This window comes from Pseudorca crassidens, chromosome 1 (genome assembly GCF_039906515.1).
Source record: "Pseudorca crassidens isolate mPseCra1 chromosome 1, mPseCra1.hap1, whole genome shotgun sequence".
Classification (NCBI taxonomy): domain Eukaryota; kingdom Metazoa; phylum Chordata; class Mammalia; order Artiodactyla; family Delphinidae; genus Pseudorca; species Pseudorca crassidens.
Genome location: NC_090296.1, coordinates 15,646,568 through 15,665,816, shown reverse-complemented (window position 1 = coordinate 15,665,816; position 19,249 = coordinate 15,646,568). Strand labels below are relative to the sequence as shown.

General features: G+C 35.5%; 1 protein-coding gene across 4 annotated transcripts in view; it reads left to right on the top strand.

Moving 5' to 3' along the window:
* Positions 1 to 19,249, top strand: part of TTC8 (tetratricopeptide repeat domain 8) — a 51,026-nt gene that overhangs the window by 21,238 nt on the left and 10,539 nt on the right. For all 4 annotated transcript variants that reach the window (XM_067728306.1, XM_067728295.1, XM_067728314.1 and 1 more), the window contains 3 exons: positions 3,508 to 3,593; positions 11,354 to 11,441; positions 13,784 to 13,894. In XM_067728306.1, the coding sequence (XP_067584407.1) occupies positions 3,508 to 3,593; positions 11,354 to 11,441; positions 13,784 to 13,894 (285 nt within the window). The remainder of the gene's footprint in view (positions 1 to 3,507; positions 3,594 to 11,353; positions 11,442 to 13,783; positions 13,895 to 19,249) is intronic.

Genomic DNA, 19,249 nt, shown 5'->3' with positions numbered 1-19,249 from the left:
CAGTTTGTAAAGAAGCTGAATAATTCACTAGAAGGCATTTTTAGTTTGAAATTGTGAAAGGCTATCCAAGTGGAGATGTCACTGCATGTATTGGAAGCTGTGACACTAAAATATAGGGGTCCTGGGCCAGATACACAGAGTATGGGAGTTATCGATAATGAAGTGATAGTGGATGTGGTCACATCGAGAAAAGAGAAAACTAAGGTTGGGGCAACTGAGAAACCATGCACATTTCTGTAAATAAAAGTCAGTAATGCCATTTTCACTCAATATATAACTGGTCAGAGGGTTTCAGGGTGATATATAAAATCATGTAGTTACACTGTCATTAAAAAGAAACATTCAAATACCATCCCATTTTATAAATGAGTAAATATTTGTAATTACTAGAGTATCATAAAGCTATATCCTGACTTTTTGAAGATTAATTCATTTATTGCAGAGACATTTATTCTTTCATCCAACATATTTTGAGCCACTACAGTGTGCCAGGCACTGTTCTAGGCCCTGAGATTACAGAGTGGAGCAAGCAGACAAAATCTCTGCTCTTTTGGAGATTACGTTCTGGTTGGGCAAGGAATAGAGACAGTTAGCAAACTTAAAAATATATAAAATGTCATGGGATAAGCAGTATAAAAATAAAGCAGGGAAACCAGGTAAGAGAATAGATGACATGGGGGAAGTTTGTCCTTTTATATGGGCTGGGAAGTGGTCAGTGAAGTCCACTCTGAAAAGACATTTAAACAGAGACCTGTATGAAGGGAGACAAACCATATGGTTAGGTGGAGGAAGAGCACGTAAATCAGAGAGAACTTTAACTGCGAAGGCCCTGAATATTAGCATTCTTGGATTGTTTAAGGAACAGTGAGGAGGCCACTGTGGCTGGAGTGAGGTCTTTGAAGGGGAAGAGTTGTAGTCAATGGGTTCAGAAAGTTGACAGATCATATGCTGTTTATAGGTCATAGTGATGATGTCTTTATTCATCTTGAAGATGTTGTTCTGCATCTTGGCATTTACATAATTTTGTTGAGGAATGTTGTTTCTTCAGCTACATTGAAAAAATAGAATTTGTTCTATGGAAAACTGTATTTCTGCCTTTGAGTTCTTAATAACTTCCTTCCTCTCCCTTCTTGGGGCAGTATTGGCAATGTTGACAAACTGAAGGGGCGTGTGGGTTGGTGATTCTGGAATCTTTATTTCCATATGCTCTTTAATTTCGTCATGCTGAAGTTGTCGCAACTCTAACAATAGTGAAAGGATGACTGTTTTTTAAACTTTAGAGATTGGAGCACTATTACTTAGGAAGGTCACTGGGATGCCCAGGTGGATGTATTCACAAACATGTTGTCGAGATCTGCCAAGGTTCCCTTATGGACTTTTATAAACTTACGCCTTTTATTTATGACCTTCTAGGTCTTTATTAATATCTAGATATCGGATTGATTGACTTATTCAAAGATCCTTAAATATAAGTATATAGTAATTTATTTTAAAAAACCGGGGAAGACTTTAAAGAAATATAGCTCTCTGTAACCTCTTTAAAATTTTAAAACGTTAATAGCTTTTAATTATGAATCTTATTACTATGACAGTTTTGTTTGGTTCTTAAGTTATTTTCAACGTAAGTCAGAAGTAAAGAATAGAATTAATTCAGTCAACAAATAATTCTTGAGGGCCTCTTAACCGCACAATGACATTGCAGAGCAACAGAGATGTGTTAAGAAGTGGATGCCTGTCCTCGGGGAATTTAGAGTCCATTTGAAATAGTCACAAGTGGTTCTGTCTAGTGCAGCCCCAGTCTTCAAATGAAGAGTGATCATTAATATGTAATTTTTTTGGCCATTTTTATTCTACATCAGTAATCATATTGATTTCCTTAATTGGTTTAGACAAACTTGTGGGTCCTACATAGGAACCATATCTGAAAGCAAAATCAGCAGCCTGTAATCAGCACTAGGTCTAATCTTGGAAAAATTAGAAGGTGTAAAAAAAATTTAGAATGACATTTTTCTGAAAAATAGAAGGTCTGTTATATTAAACATGAAAGTGAATCTGATCTATTCGCTGGAACAGGTCTTTTAAAGGATTAAGTTAAAATGAATATATTCAGATATTTACAATTTACTCCTGAACTGAGCTGATTGAAATATGGTTCTCTGGTATTTCCAGAGATAATGATAATTGAAATTATACTTTTTTTCTGCATTTTTCACTTCCATTTTTACCTCTTGCTTGGGGAAAAAAAGAAAAATAAGCATATGAACATAGTGTGTAGTGTGCTTTTAATTTCCATAGCTTTCAAGTAGAGGTGTTGATTTTTCAAGTCCATTAGAACCTCAGCATGGTGACACCATTCCTTTATAAATAGTTTGCATATTTAGAAGTCTCCCCTGGAGCGAGGGAAGATGGGGAACACAAGGAAAGTTATTTATTTTGCAGTAGGAGATTCAAGGAGCTCTTCTGGCATTCATTTCAGAAAAGCGTTAGTATTAAGAAATGGGCAATAATATGGGATGCATTCTGAGATTATAGAACTGAAAATCTAAGAGTTACTTTAACTGAGCTGTTGGATATCATCATGATGTTAACACTGACTAAAGAATAAAAGGTTTTCAACCTTAAGAGCAAGAATAACAAGTATTATTAAAAAATCGGAATTCTTTTTAAACTAATAACCTGAGTTTTTATTCACCAAATCTTTATATGAGCTTCAGATTTCTGTGAGCTTTGAATTTGTATAAAGATTGATTTACTTTCCTCTTTGTCCAAATGGTTTCCACTTTTTTGGTATAGAATCCTAATTCCTAATGAGATGTCTCTTGTCTGATCTTAAATAATCACTAGAAGGAACAAACTAGAAGACGTTAGAGAGAAAGGGATAAACACATGTAAAATGCAAAAGCAGTTAAGAAGATCCTTTTCAGTCTGCAGCGAAGGAAAGTCTGACCTTTAGAATTACTGGCATGCGAGGTAATGTCAGAATAATGGAATGATGGTTGTTAAAAGACGGCGGTTACCCAAGTACCCCAGCTCCTTTCACTCTTCTTCATGACCCTGTTTTCAAACCTTTTTCTATCTGCATACTTGATCTTTCTTTATTTCTCTACACCTGTCGTTAAAGTGGGGCCTGCAGTTGGGCCTGCCTTACGTGGTAAAGGCTTGACTCCTACTGGGTTTGGAGGCATTTTGGTTGGGAGAGGGTAAAAACTGACGGATTTTTAAATACCATTTTCGTACCTTGTATATTAAAATTGTATTCAAATAGACTGTACATCTGCTTCCCTTTGATCACTGTTTACTTCTCATCTGCTGTCAGTCCTCTGGTCTGGAACTGATTATTTAGGGAAGATTGGTGGGGCCATCTGGAGACATGAGCAGCTTGAGTTTCTGTCTGATTTCTAATGCATGTTTTGATTGATGCTAATTATATAGTTTATTTCATTATTTTTTGTTTCTGTTTATTGTTAGAAAAGAAAATCCTAATCTAAAATGAATTGTTTTTCAAAGGCTTTGGATTTGGCTGCCCTTTCCACAGAGCATTCTCAGTACAAGGACTGGTGGTGGAAAGTGCAGATTGGAAAATGTTACTACAGGTAAAATTTTGATTATTTGGAAAAGGCTTAGAAGCAGCAACATATTTTAGAGTCTCAAATCTGGTAACCTTTTCTGGGGGATAGATTTCCTCACGAAGAAAGGAGAACTGTGTCTTTGGCTTACGTGAGGAAGCATTTACTTAGCAATCACATGATGGCACTAAGAACTGACACCTTTAGAATAGTAAAATTTTAGAGCTGGGAAGGGGAAACTTTGAGACCATCACATCCAACACTCCTTTTCAGATGAGGAAGCTGAGGCCAGAGAGAGGTTGTGATTTGCATCAGGAACTAGTCAGTAACAGACCTAGGACTAGAATCGAGTCTGTTCGTTCTCACTCCACTCCTCTTGGCTCTCAAGTCTTTCCTCCCTCCCTCCCTCCCTCCCTCCCTCCCTCCTTCCTTCCTTCTTAATTTTTATTGGAGTATAGTTGATTTACAATGTCGTGTTAGTTTCAAGTGTGCAGCAAAGTGAATCAGTTATGCATACACATATATCCACTTTTTTTTTTTTTAGATTCTTTCCCCATCAAGTTTTTATTTCTACTGATGCCTCACGTCTGTAAAGTGCTTTATAGTTGAGATAGCTTGTCCACACATTACATTATCTCACTTAAATCTTATGGCACTTTGGATATAGTTGCTATTATTAGCCCTTTGTCCAGATGTGAGAAACTGAGCCTCAGAAAGATAAAGTGACTTTCCGAAATTCATGTAGCTAGTATGTGACAGAACGAGAATTTGAGCTCAGCTTTCTGATGCCACTTCTTTTACTATTTGCACAATCCCATGGTGTTTCTCTAGGATCTAAATAGTCTTACACTAATTTACTTAATGTTTAAACACATTTTTAAGCAAATTAATTGAGAGATAAAAAAAGTTGTAATAATTTATGCATATTATATAGCAACTGGTAAATAGGATCTGAAATGATTGCTTGATATTGAAATGCACTTGGAGCATTTGAAAAATAGTGACAAATGAAAAATTATATTTTATAAAGATAAATATGTCTTTTATTATTCAAAAACAAGGTAGACTAGGTACTGTGAGTATCCTTCGATGGTTATTAACTTTAGTTATTAGTTAAACACTGTGAGGAAAAGGAAATATATAAATAGAATAAAAAGGATGCTTATTCTTCTATTGAAATTAAGACTATTTTCCATTTAGATATTTCACATAGAATTCTGAAGTATTTTTTCCTACTGTTAGATTGAGGAAGTATTTTCTGCTAAAAGGTAATTTTGGACAATTATAACATTAAACTCTTATGAATATAATTTCTGAAGACAAGCTTGAAATCTTGAGCTTCTAAGCAAAACTCTCAGAAATCTATAATAATGAGAGAAAAGCACAACTTGGATTCCTTCTGCCATCCATATAAGATGGCATTTAAATGAGTATATTTTGTCATATTAATTATTGTTCTCCTCTGTTCCTTAATAGCTTCTTGTCTTATTATGTATTCAGCATTCATTCATTTATTCATTTGCTCAAATGGCTTACATTTGAATGGAGGAGAGAGAACAGGAAACAATTATAAATGTGGTTCCCATTATGATAGAAGCAAGTGCAGGGTGCAGTGGGAGCCCAGAGAAAGATGGCAAGGATGGATTGCCAGAGGATGTAGCCCCATATTGACTTCTGTCTCTTTGCTCCTGATCATTAAGTTCTACTGGTTCTTCCTCTGCAGTATCTCTTACAGTTGCTCCACTGCTACCCATTCCCACTCCAGTGCTTTAATCCTGGCTTTTAGTGTGATTTGTTTGAATTGCTACATTAGGTACTTATCTGGGTTTTCTGCCTCCATTTTCTTGTCCCATCAATCCTTCCTGTATACCCCACTGTCAGAGTAACTGTTGCAAAAAAAACAGCTCTTGTTGGATTCTTTGGTTAATCTCCATTATCTCTGAAATGAAGCCTGGATTTTAAGTGTGGCACCCATGACTTTGTCCCAGTCTACAGCTTTTCACTTTTCTGTTACTTCTCTCATTCCTTGTTGTGTTTTCCTTTTCAATTAAACCCAACAACTCAGCACTCCCCTGACATGCTGTGTACTTTCCTGCTTGTGTGCTTTTGCTGATAGTTTGCTTCCATCAGAGGTATTCTCTCACCCCCACCCCATCCTATCTAGCTGTCAAAATCTTGCCTGTTACTTCCCCACTGAAACTTAGTTTGCTCCTCCGCTGTGCTCTCAAAACACTTTTTTTCTCATTGGCCATAATGCAATTAAATTTATTTTAAAATATGTTTTGTTTCAATCTTTACTGGTGCCTTCAGAACATGGTTGTTATCTTCATTTTTGCAACTCCTTACCATCATTAAATGTGCATGCAGTTGATCCTTGACAATGTTTATTGAATTAAATTGGAGAGAAAAAGTTGGCAGTTGGTGGAGGTCATCTCTGGACTCTGATTCTTTGATAATGTCCTGTGTTTGTGAACTTGACTGATGTTTTCATTATTCCTAGACAAGGGTACAGTAATAAAACACGTATGACTCATTCTTCTTTCCTTTCTTTGGTTTCCAGGTGATTCAATAGCTCTGATTGCTTGTTTGCTTTTTAATTTGTTTATTCTCCATTTTTTTTAATAAATCTATTTCTGTTTTCATATTCTTATTTTACATGTATCTTGTTATTGTAATCCCTTTTAAATCATTTTTCGAAAGAGACAACTTAGTTACAAATATAGACTCTCATGGATAATTAGGTGTTCATGGAATTCAGTGACTGAACTTCAGCCACGTGTTTAAGACTTGAATGTTCAGTTGAAGCTTTGTATATAAATATAAAGCCGTTCTTCAGAACTTCAGAGTTCTCTGATAACATTTTATGAATACTCCTTGTAAAAGTTGTGGGACCTTTGAAGCGGTAGGGGCTTCTACTACATCACACATCCTCTAACTTTAGGCCAGATTTTGGGGTCACTTTTAACCTCATTGTCCCACATTGTCCATTGTCCCACATTGTCCATTGTCCCAAATAGCTGGGTATAGCCATGCCAGTACTTGAGGCTTAGGTTAGGAAAAAAGAACAAAGCTATTCTTTCAAGAATGAAAGTAACATAATGGACCATATTGTATGTTGTTTTGACTTTATTTTACAAAATAAAAGCATTGTCATAAAGTGCTAAGTAGCTCTTAGATGTCTGGGGATGAGTAGTTATGAGAAAGCCCAACAGATCTATTAAAGACAGGCTGAAGTGCGCTTTAATGATTGATTTCATTTCCCTGGGCAGAAGAAGTGCGTGTTGACATCAGAGCAGTTATATTTAGGCAAGGAACAAGTCTGAAGTTCATAGACTAGATACAAAAAAAGGAAAAGAAAATGTTTGTAGAATAATAAAATGGTACAGCTGTTTTACTCGAGTGGCAATTACTATTTACCTCAAAATTGTTTAAAGTTTAAAAATGGGTTTATGCAAAGTCAAAAAATACCTTGAAATAAGTGAAAATGGAAATACAACACACCAAAACTTATGGGATGCAGCAAAAGCGGTCCTAAGAGGGAAGTTCCTAGCAATAAATGCCTACTCAAGAAACAAGAAAATTCTCAGATAAACAACCTAACTTTACTCCTCAAGGAACTAGAAAAAGAAGGATAAATGAAACCCAGAGTTAGTAGAAAGAAGGAAATAACAAAGATCAGAGCAGAAATAAATGAAATAGAGATTAAAAAGACAGTAGAAAAGATCGATGAAACCAAGAACTAGTTCTTTGAAAAGATAAACAAAATTAACAGAACTTTAGCTAGACTCACCAAGAAAATAGAGTACTCAAATAAATACAATCAGAAATGAAAGAGGAGATGTTACCACTGATACCACAGAAATACAGAGGATCATAAGAGACTACTATGAACAATTATAGGCCACCAAATTGGACAGCCTAGAAGAAATGGATGCATTACTAGAAACATAAAATCTTCCAGGGCTGAGTCATAGAAATAGAAAATCTGAACAGACCAAGTACTAGTAAGGAGATTGAATCAGTAATATAAAAACTCCCTACAAACAAAAATTCAGGACAAGAGAGCTTCACAGGTAAATTCTGCCATTCAAAGAAGAATTAATACCAATCTTTCTCAAACTGTTTCACAAAATAGAAGAGGAGGGAACACTTTTGAACTTATTTTATGGGGCCAGCATTACCCTGATAATGGTAATGTCCTAAACCAAATAAGGACACCGCAAGAAAAGAAAATTACAGGCCAATATCACTGATGAACATAGATGCAAAAATCCTCAACAAAATATTAGCACATCAAATTCAACATTACACTAAAAGGATCATAATAATGATTAAGTGGGATTTATTCCAGGGATGCAGGGATGGTTCAATATATGCAAATCAACCAATGTGATACACCACATTAACAAAATGAAGGATAAAAATCACATGATCATCTCAGTAGATGCAGAAAAAGCATTTGACAAAATTCAACATCCAGTTATGATAAAAATTCCTAACAAAGCAGGTGTAGAGCAAATGTACCTCAATATAGTAAAGGCCATACATGACAAGCCTGCAGCTAAAGTCATACTCATTGGTGGAAATCTGAAAGATTTTGCTCTAAGATGAGGAATAAGATAAGGATGCCCACTCTCACCATTTTTATTCAACATAGTATTAGAAGTCCTATCCAGAGAAGTTTAGGCAAGAAAAAGAAATAAAAGGCATCCAAATCAGAAAGGAAGAAGTAAAACTGTCTGTTTACAGATGACATGATACTATATATAGAATATCCTAAAGACTCCACCAAAAAACTATTGGAACTAATAAGTGAATTCAGTAAATTTGTAGGATACAAAATGAATATACAGAAATTTGTTGCTTTCTGTACACTAATAACAAACTATCAGAGAAATTAAGAAAACAGTCCCAATTACAATAGCATCAAAAAATAAAATAACTTGGAATAAATTTAGCCGAGGAGTTGAGACACCTGTACACCAAAAACTATAAGATATTGATAAAAAAAATTGATGAAGGCATAAGTAAATTGAAAGATATTTCACATTCATGGATTAGAAGAATTATTATTGTTGAAATGTCCATACTACCTGAAGCAATCTACAGATTCAGTGCAATCCCTATCAAAATTACAATGGCATTTTTGAAAGAAATAGAACAAACAATCCTAAAATTTGTATGGAACCACAACAGACCCTGAAGAACTAAAACAACCTTGAGAAAGAAAAACAAAGCTGGAGGCATCACATTCCCTGACTTCAAACCAAATTACAAAGCTATAGGGATTGTATAAAGTAGATAACTAATAAGAACCTGCTGCATAAAAAATAAATTAAATTAAATTAAATTAAAAAGTTATAGGGATCAAAACAGTATGCTGTTGGCATAAAAACAGACACATAGATCAATGGAACAGAATACAGGGCCCAGAAATAAACCCATGCACATGTGGTCAATAAATTTACAAAAGAGGGACTTCCCTGATGGCACAGTGGTTAAGAATCCACCTTCCAATGCAGGGGACACGGGTTCGAGCTCTGGTCTGGGAAGATCCCACATGCCGAAGAGCAACAGTCCTTGCGCCACGACGACTGAGACTGCACTCTAGAGCCCATGAGCCTCAACTACTGAGCCTGAGTGCCACAACTACTGAAGCCTGCATGCCTAGAGCCTGTGCTCTGCAACAAGAGAAGCCACTGCAATGAGAAGCCCAGGCACCACAACGAAGAGTAGCCCCCTTCACTGCAACTAGAGAAAGCCCGCACGCAGCAACGAAGACCCAATGCAGCCAAAAACAAATTAATTAATTAATTAATTTAAAAAATTTATAAAAAGTCAAGAATGTACAATGGGGAAAGGACAGTCTCTTCAATAAATTGTGTTGGGAAATAGGACAGCCACATGCAAAAGAATGATGGATCACCATCTTACACCATATACAAAACTAACTCAAAATGGATTAAAGATTGAATATAAGACCTGAAATCATAAAACTCCTAGAAGAAAACATATGCAGTAAGCTCCTTAACAGTGGTCTTGGTGATGAGTTTTTGGATTTGACACCAAAAGCAAAGGCAACAAAAGCAAAAATAAATAAGTGAGACTTTTTCAAACTAAAAAGCTACTGCACAGCAAAGGAAACCATGAACAAAATGAAAAGGCAACATACCAAATGGGAAAAAATATTTGCAAATCATATATCCAAAAGGGGTTAACATCTAACATATATAAAAAAACTCATGAAAGTCAATAGTAAAAAAAAAAAAAATCCGATTAAAAAATGGGCAGAGGCTCTGTATAGATATTTTTCTGAAGAAGACATTACAGATGGCCAACAGGTACACGAAAGGGCGCTCAGCGTCACTAATCATCAGGGAAACTCAAACCAAAACCGCAATGAGATATCACCTTACATTTGTTAGAATGGCTATTATTGAAAAGATGAGAAATAGCAAGTGTTGGTAGTATGTGAAGAAAAGGGAACCCTCATGCACTGTTGGTGGGAATGTAAGTTGGTGCAGCCATATGGGAAACAGTATGGAGCTTCCTCAAAAAATTAAAAATGGAACTACCATATGCTTCAGCAATTCTAGTTGTGGGTATTTATCTGAAGAAAGTGAAAACACTGACTCAAAGAAAAGATATCTACATCACCATGTTCATTGCAGCATTATTTACAATAACCAAGATATGGAAACAATCTAAGTGTCCATCAACAGATGAATGGATAAAGAAATATATATATATATATATGTATGTGTGTATATATATGTATATATGCAATGGAATATTATTCAGCCATGAAAAATAATGAAATCTTGCCATTTGCGATGGTATGGATGGACCTTTAGGGCATTATGCTAAGTGAAATAAGTCTCATAGAGAAAGACAAATACTGTATGATCTCACTTATGTGAGGAATCTAAAAAAATAAAGAACAAAGCTCATAGATACAGAGAACAGATTGGTGGTTGACAGAGCTGGAGGGTAGGGGGTGGGCAAGTGGGTGTAGGGAGTCAAAAGGTGCAAACATGCTGTTACAAAATAAACAAGTCATGGGAATATCACATACAGCATTGCAGCAATAGTTAATCCTGTATTGCATGTTTGAAAGTTGCTAAGAAAGTAAACCTTAAAAGTTCCCATCACAAGAAAAAATTCTGTAACTATATCTATATTCTGTAACTATATTAACAAAATGAAGTATATATTCTGTAACTATATTAACATATATATGGTGACGGATGTTAATTAGACTTACTGTGATGATCATTTTGCAATATATGCAAATATCAAATTATTACGTTGTACACCTGAAATTAATATAATGTTGTATGTCATTATACCTCACTTTAAAAAAATGGGCTTTTATCTCAAAGCAGATGTTTTCAAAGAAATGTCATCTTCAGTTCTTCCAATAAAATGGAGGCTCCAAGCATTTATTGAGGTCATGTGACATATGTCAGCTGATCATAAGCTCTTTGGGTGGTGAACTGGTGTGACCTTGCTCCCTGGCGGCTATTAGTCCTGCTGTGACTAGGCTTCAGACAGACGCTTTACATACCATTTAAGCATTAGGCAGTGAATATGGGAAAACAGGAATCTTTTTCCTAAACTATATAAACATACATGTTAATATGTATGTGTGTATAACATCACCTTCTTTGCTACATGCTTGCTCTTACAGATGTAATTTGTCTCTAATTCATATCCTCAAGGTATGAATAAATGCTGTAGTATTTATTTTAAATTGAATGTCTAATTTTTTAAATGGCTGTTCTTAGGTTAGGAATGTATCGTGAAGCAGAAAAACAATTTAAATCAGCCCTGAAGCAGCAGGAAATGGTAGATACATTTCTCTACTTGGCAAAAGTAAGTATTCTTAATTTGAGTAGAATTTGTCTTCTCAGGGTAAATGTTTAAATTCTGACAAGTGCATGGGGAGAGTTACCAGTTTCTTTAGGAATATTTGACAAGTTAATGTGTTCAGACTTAAGTTTGTTGTTGTTGTTTTTCTTTTTTAATAATAAGGGAAAAGGTGAGAACATATGGAGAATACCCATCTCAGGAAAAATTGATTGCCGTGAAAAATAAGACAACACCTTTGAAATATTGCCCATTAGAACAGAAGAAAATGCCCCAGGCTTACTACCCCCATGGGTAACAAGCCCCAGAGAGGCACTTTTCTGCAGCACACTTGTCTCCCACCTAAGCAGACTATAGAGAGCAGGGATTGTTTTTATATAGGTCCTTCACTTTTTGGCTCTGCCATTATTACAAAAACAATATTTCCCATTTACTGAGCACCTACTCAGTGGTAAGGTATCCTATCGGGTCTGTTCCATATGCGATTTAACCCTCATAGCAACACCACGAGGCAGATTTTAACATTTCCTTTGTATTCTTAAGGAAAGGGAGACCTAAAGAGGGTAACTAAGATTTTCAAGCTCACTTGGCTATTTGCCAGCATTCAAACTCAGGAATTTCTGATTCCAGAGCTGACTCACTGCCCTGTAGTACCATCCACAAACCACAACAGAAGTGAAGGGCCACCTAGAATTTTCAGTATTGGAATAAAGTTACTTCTTTACCCTCACCGGGGCTACTTTAAAGGAACATTTGTTGAAATGGTGCTTAGGATATCATCTTGCTATATCTTTAAGAATTTTTTAAATTTAAGAAGTGTGGTTAAAAAAAAAAAGTGTGGTAAAGGAGGTTGAAAAGAAGATGAGATGTAAAAGGAAGTGCTACTACTTTCTAAATATGGTATTGCACTAATACGTATAAAATGGATAGCTAATAAGAACCTGCTGTATAAAAAAATAAATAAAAGAAAATTCAAAAAATATGGTATTAACGTTTGCATACTAAAAAGAAACAAAATGGAAGTTCTGCCATATAAACTTACTGTGATAATCTTAGTATGTTTATAGTGGTTTTTCAGAAATATTTGAAGCTATCTGGTTCTAAGTATCTTCTATACATTATATGTTAAAATTCTTAAAGAGTTTTCTAAACATCATAGTAAAATTTTCTGACAGCTTGAAATTATAACTCAGGTCACAGTATTTGACTATTATCTTAATTGATAATCACTTGCCACATGGTTAAAAAATGTACTTTTTAACTATTGTTAAATATGACTAGAGTCATATTTAATAGTTCTAATTTGACTATTTTTTCATAAATTTATTTGTTTAAATCCACTGTTGCCTACATGACTATATAGAGGTACAATTTACTTATTTTCTTTAATATGTGAAGGAATTATTGCTCAGTAATAGAGACCAAGCAGATTTTAGGAACCACATTATTTCTTAAAATTTTAGATTGTTAATTTAAAAATTATTAAATATTTTATATTACATAGTATATGGAATTATATACTTACTATATTTTAAAAAGCAGTTCAGAAGCATGTAAGGTAATAATTGAAAAGTTTTCATCCGTACCCTTCCCTCTAATCTCATACTTTAGCAGTAAACACTGCAAGCAGTTTTTTGTGTATCCATTTGGGCCTCTTCAAAGCACAATCTGAATGTTTAGGAAGAAACAGAGGATCCAAGGTCATGAAGAAAAAAATGTCATAATCTTATGTTTCTATACATAAAACTATAATTCTCTTATTTTAGAAATTCCTAATAAGTATATGGTTTATCCACGCTAATGTTCCAGTTGCTAATTAAGCAGAAACTATCAAGTGCCAACCCTCTCAACTCCCTGACCCTGTACCCTACAAATCTGTTTCTCCTCTATTTCCGAGGGTCCTTCTCCCAAACCACCATCTCCAGAGGCTCTCCCCGGCTGCTCCTTCTCAGACCTTCTTCCATGGGTCGTCCCTCTTTCTCCAGCATCTTCAAAATCAGCCTCATAATTGGTCTTTATAGTGCCAGCCTATAGATATACTTATGTCTGTTCCATCCTAGAAAGATTTTCCCTTGATCCTTTCTTTTCTAGTCCTGGCCAGTCTCTGTGACAATAGTAAGTCCACAGTAAGTGTTTGCTGAATGAATAAATGAATGAATGCTTCATATACAACATGTGGATATAAAAGTATAGTATCATTATTGGAAATTAATCCAACAGATTTCTGAAATTTTTATACTGTAATATCTAGGAGATAATTTGTTACTAAGCAATAATTATAAACTTGTCATAACAAATGCTATTATTTTAAGAACCAGTACTTTTATTGAAATGTATCTTGGTTTTAGGTTTACATCTCATTGGATCAACCTGTGACTGCTTTAAATCTTTTCAAACAAGGCTTAGATAAGTTTCCAGGAGAAGTAGCCCTACTTTGTGGAATTGCCAGGATCTATGAGGTAAGGTTCATATCATTCAAAAAGTTATTGTAAAATTGAGGTTGTATGCTACTTAAGTAAGGTCATAGTCCCTTGGGGTCTTATAAAGGATAACAGTTTATAAAATTATGATTGTTGGCCTGTGATTTACCAACAGAATAAGAGATTTTAGTGTATGCATTAGTCAAACTAAGTTTTTATTATGAAGTATTTCAGACATATAGAAGGGTATAGAGAATGGTATGAGATAGGGATTTAAATGTTTCTAATTTCAAATATCTTTTAACATAGAACAGTTCAAATAAAGGTCTGTCTTTCAAATGAATAAACAAAAGGCCCCAAGAAAAATTAAAACCACAACCAAATAAAATTAGCAAGGATAAATCATTTTAAACAAGTTTCTGTACAGAACAAGCAATGAACAATAGGCAGCACAACATGTTCATTTAGAAGAAAGAAGACCAAAATGAAAGTGATAAATTTAAAAAAAAGAACATAAAGGGAAAGAATCCCTCCAGAGAAAAGTACGATAGACATGCAGAAATCCCTTAAGGCATATGTTGTGTAGGCTGCAACGCTAAGGAACAAACTTTAGTAATTAACCCTCAATCCATTGTCACATAAGGAGAAAAGGAATATACTGGAAATCTTTGTATGGTAAACTTCATTTGAATTGTTCTATGTTAAAAGGTATTTGGAATGAGAAACATTACCCTAGGAAATATTATTCTTGTGGTCCTTGAACTTTACTGTGAATAGAAGTGACTTTGGGAGTGTTTTGAGAGTGAGGCCCATTTTCTGCCTTCTGAATCAGATGTCCTGGAAGGTGGGATGTAGATTTTTGTCTGCTTAGCAAGCTCACTAGGTGATTCTGAAGTATAACAGAGTTTGAGGATCATTGCAAAATTCACTTTCTTATTTGCAGTTTTGTTTTAAATAACTAAAAATCTAATTAGAGTTAATATTCTGTGAATTGGTTCAAAAATAACCACTGATAGCTACTATAAAATCACTTAAATGATACCACGGTTGTTTATACACTTGAAGTGACATTTATATGCTTGAAGATATTATTTAAAGGACAAAAATAGAATCTGTGTTTATTCATACATATGAAAATTTATGTGCTAAAGATTGTCTATTAAACCAATTGGATTATTGGATTATTGAATACTTTAGAAATAGAGCTGGATGAGTAATGATTTCTTATACTAAAAGAACCCATTGCTACCAGGTGCCTCAAAGATTTAAAACCATGAATGTTCCAGAAGAAAATACAGATGAATTATCTGTATAAACTTGGAATGGAGAAGACCCTCCTGAGCATGATACTAAGTCAGAAAGCCATAACAGAAAAAAATTGATAAATTTGAGAACGTAAAAGTTAACTTTTCTATACTGTAAAAACAAAAATACCAATAAAAGCAAACCCAAACAAAAAAAGGTAAAAATATCAAACAGGGCACATATTTGCCGTACCTGGGACAGAAAAAAGGGCTTCTTTTCATTTCCTCAGTTTATACATTGCTTAACAATTGCTGGGTTTCAGGTGGTTTCCAATTGATGGAGAATTACACATAGACACATACCTGTGCATACACAAACTTATAGATTCCCATTTTGGTCAAGCATGTAAACACGGAAACTCGGTATTTCCTCAGAGCAGTTGTGGAGGTGAGATCACAGTGTGACCGTTGTTGTCCTTCCAGCCCACACAGTGGCTGCTGACCGTCTCCACGCCAGTAAAGTCCCCCCAGAGACGAGACAACCGCCAAACCCCAGCTGCATTTCAGCTACCCCGCTGCCCTTTCATACCGGCGCCGGTTAACACACATCTGGAACAACTCAACCAAACCATCTGTGCTTCTCCTCTGAAGGGAATGTTTACAAACACAGGGCCTCGCTGGGTTTTGAACTGAATTCAGCGTCAGCACAGTCTCATTGCATCCGGAAGGAGAAAACAGTCGGTGTCCAGGGATCCCCGAGCTACAGCTGTGTCTCCAGCTCTCCTGAGCCCAGGAGGGTGGTTTCCCACCCAAGCCCCTCATACACATAAACAAATAATAAAAGGACAAGAGACAGGATAAGAAAACTGGCAAAAGACACAAATCCACAATTCACAGAAAAAGAAATGTAAATACCTGGTGTGTTGAATGTCTAACCTCAGTAATGATTAAAGAAATAAAAATTCAAACAATAGTGTCAGTTTTTACTTAATCAGTTAACAAAGATGAATAAGTTCCGTGGCATTTAAGGTTGTCAAGGGTGTGGAGGAACAGAGGTCACGTATGAACATTGTTGCTGGGAGTGTACATTGGTACAAGCCATTTGGAGGCTATTTGTAATTACTTACGAGATTTTTAAACATGCATTTAAATTTATTTAACATCAGCACGTATTTTATAATAACAAGTTTGAAAAACTGCATGTAAGGTTGTCAAAAACATGTTAGTTTCAATCTAAAATTCCTAGAGATTACATAAATTAAGTCCATGCCCATCAATCAAGTATACAAACATTCTAAGATGTTCTTTTTTTTCTTTTTTATTGAAGTATAGTTGATTTACAATATTGTCTTAATTTCAGGTGTACAAAACAGAAACAGACTCACAGACATAGAAGACAGACTTAGGGTTACCAAAGGGGAGAGGGAGTTGGAGAGGGACAAATTAGGAGTATGGGATTAACAGATACAGACTACTAAAGTAATTTTATAGAACTGAAAGCCTTGAAACAATTGACCATTGAGGCTGGAGTCTTCTTTGAATTGGACATTACCACCTGTTTCAGACTGAGTTATGTCCCCTCCCCCCACCTCCCAATTCATATGTTGAAGCCCTAACCCCCAATGTGAGGGTATTTAGAGATAGGGCCTTTGGGAGATAATTAGGATTAGATGAGCTCACGAGGATAGGGCCCTTGTGATGGGATTAGTGCCCTTATAAGATGAGACAACAGAAAGTACTTGAGCCCTCTCTCTCTGTCTCTGTTTCTCTCTCTCTCATGAGAGGACACTGTGAGAAGGTGCAAGCCAGGAAGAGAGTCCTCACTAGAACTCGACCATGCTGACACCATGATCTTGGACTTCTAGCCTCTAGAACTGTGAGAAAATAAACTTCTATTGTTTAAGCCGCTCATTCTATGGTATTTTGTTATGGCAGCCCAAGCAGACTAATACACCAAGTTTGGCAGCTGTAACGCTGAATGAAGCCTTGTACTGTGGGGCGCTGTTGCCCTGGAAACCAGATAAGTCATGTTCAGGGGGCCCCATGGTTCATGGGGCCATTAAGGCTCACTGGTCAGGTCACATCCTGAGTGTGAAGATTATTCTTCGGAAGGAGAAAGTCTTAGTCTGCTCGGGCTACTATAACAAAATACCATAACCTGGGTGACTTAAACAACAGAAATTTATTTCTCACAGCTCTGGAGGCTAGGAAGTCCAAGATCAAGGTGCTGGCCATTTCAGTTCCTAGTGAGGGATCCTCCTGGTCTGGATACCTTCTTCCTCTATCCTTACATGGTGGAGAGAGAGATCATCTCTCAGGTGTCTCTTCTTTAAGGGCACTAATCCCAATTATGAGGGCTCCACACTCATGTCTTAATTACTTCCCAAAGGCTCCACCTCTAAATACTATCACATTGGGGATTAGGGCTTCAATATGAATTTTGGGAGGACACAAACAGCCCATGTCAGGGAAGGACTTATTGTATGTATAGGGGTGGGGATTACAGGGTGGTGAGTTAAGATGCTCATTTGTTGTTTCCTTTTAGTTTTACGAGGCTTTTGTTTTACCAAAAAATAGAAAATATAATTCTATTGAAATTATTTTTTATACTTTTCAATGGGTTCTTATGTTCTTAAAATATTAAGAACGTGGAATAGTTGTGTATAAAAGCAGTGCAGAATTCAGGAGAAAATTAACTCAGAGTTAACTAACAAATGTATCAACATCCCTGTGTTTTGAAAACAGTTTAGTTATTTTTCAGTATAAGCAATGAATGAAAAAGCCTCTTCTCTTTAGGAGCCAAATCCTGGAAGCACTTTGAATAAGAATTTCAAATATAAAGCATGTGAAAAAATGTATATAAAGCATGAGTTTGGCTCAATCTGTGGATGTTATATCAGGGTTTTATGGGACTAATAAATAACACTCCTGTTTCTCCAATTTGAGAACCAACTGAAAAGTAGATACAAGATTCACACAAATGGAGGATAAACCATTAATTTTATTATTGATAAAAGCAGAATTGGAGCATGTGGCTCTAGATTATGACCAAAAGGACTTAATATTGTTCTATCTCTGAGTTCACAGACTAATCCATCCTGTCACAGACATGAGTGTACCCTACCTAGGAGAGCCTGCTCTACACAGCAGGGAAGAGAATGTGGGCAACTTATAGGAAAGTTGACTTCTAAAGAGACCCAGAAGGGGCTGAGACAGCCATACTTATTTGCCTCATGGGAATGAGGGAATGAGTGGGAAGAAAGGCCCCCAAATCATTCTAATTATCAACATTTCTCAAAGTGTGGTTCAGAGATTCCTGGGGAAGTCCTTTCTAGGAGTCTATAGGGTCAAAACCATTTTCATAATACTAATAGTATTGAGGAAATGGGTGATAAATTTAATAGATGTAATTTTTTAATTGAGATATAGTTGATATACAATACTGTATAAGTTATAGGTGTACAACATAATAATTCACAATTTTTAAATGTTATATACTCCATTTATGGTTATAAAATATTGGCTATATTTCCTGTGTTGTTCAATATATTCTTGTAGCTTATTTTATACATAATAGTTTGTGTCTCTTAATCCCCTGTCCCTGTCTTGCCCATCCTTCATTCCCTCTCCCCACTGGTAACCACTAGTTTGTTATCTATATCTGTGTCTGTTTCTTTTTTGTTATATTCACTAGTTTGTTGTATTTTTTAGATTACATATATAAGTGACATCATATAGTATTTGTCTTTCTCTGACTTATTTCATTATGCATAATACACTCCAAGTCCATTCATGTTGTTGCAAATGGTAAAATTTCACTCTTTTTTATGGCTGAGTAGTATTCTATTATGTGTGTGTGTGTGTGTGTGTGTGTGTGTGTGTGTGTGTGTGTGTATATATATAAAATCACATCTTCTTTATCCATGCATCTATTGATGGACATTTAGGTTATTTCCATATTTTAGCAATTGTATGAACTTTGGGGTGCATGAATCTTTTCGAATTAGTGTTTTTGTTTTTTTCAGATATATACTCAGGAGTGGAATTGCTGGGTCATATGGTAGTTGTATTTTTAGTTTTTTGAGAAACCACCGTACTGTCTTCCACTGTGGCTGCACCAATTTGCATTCTGACCAACAATGTACGAGGA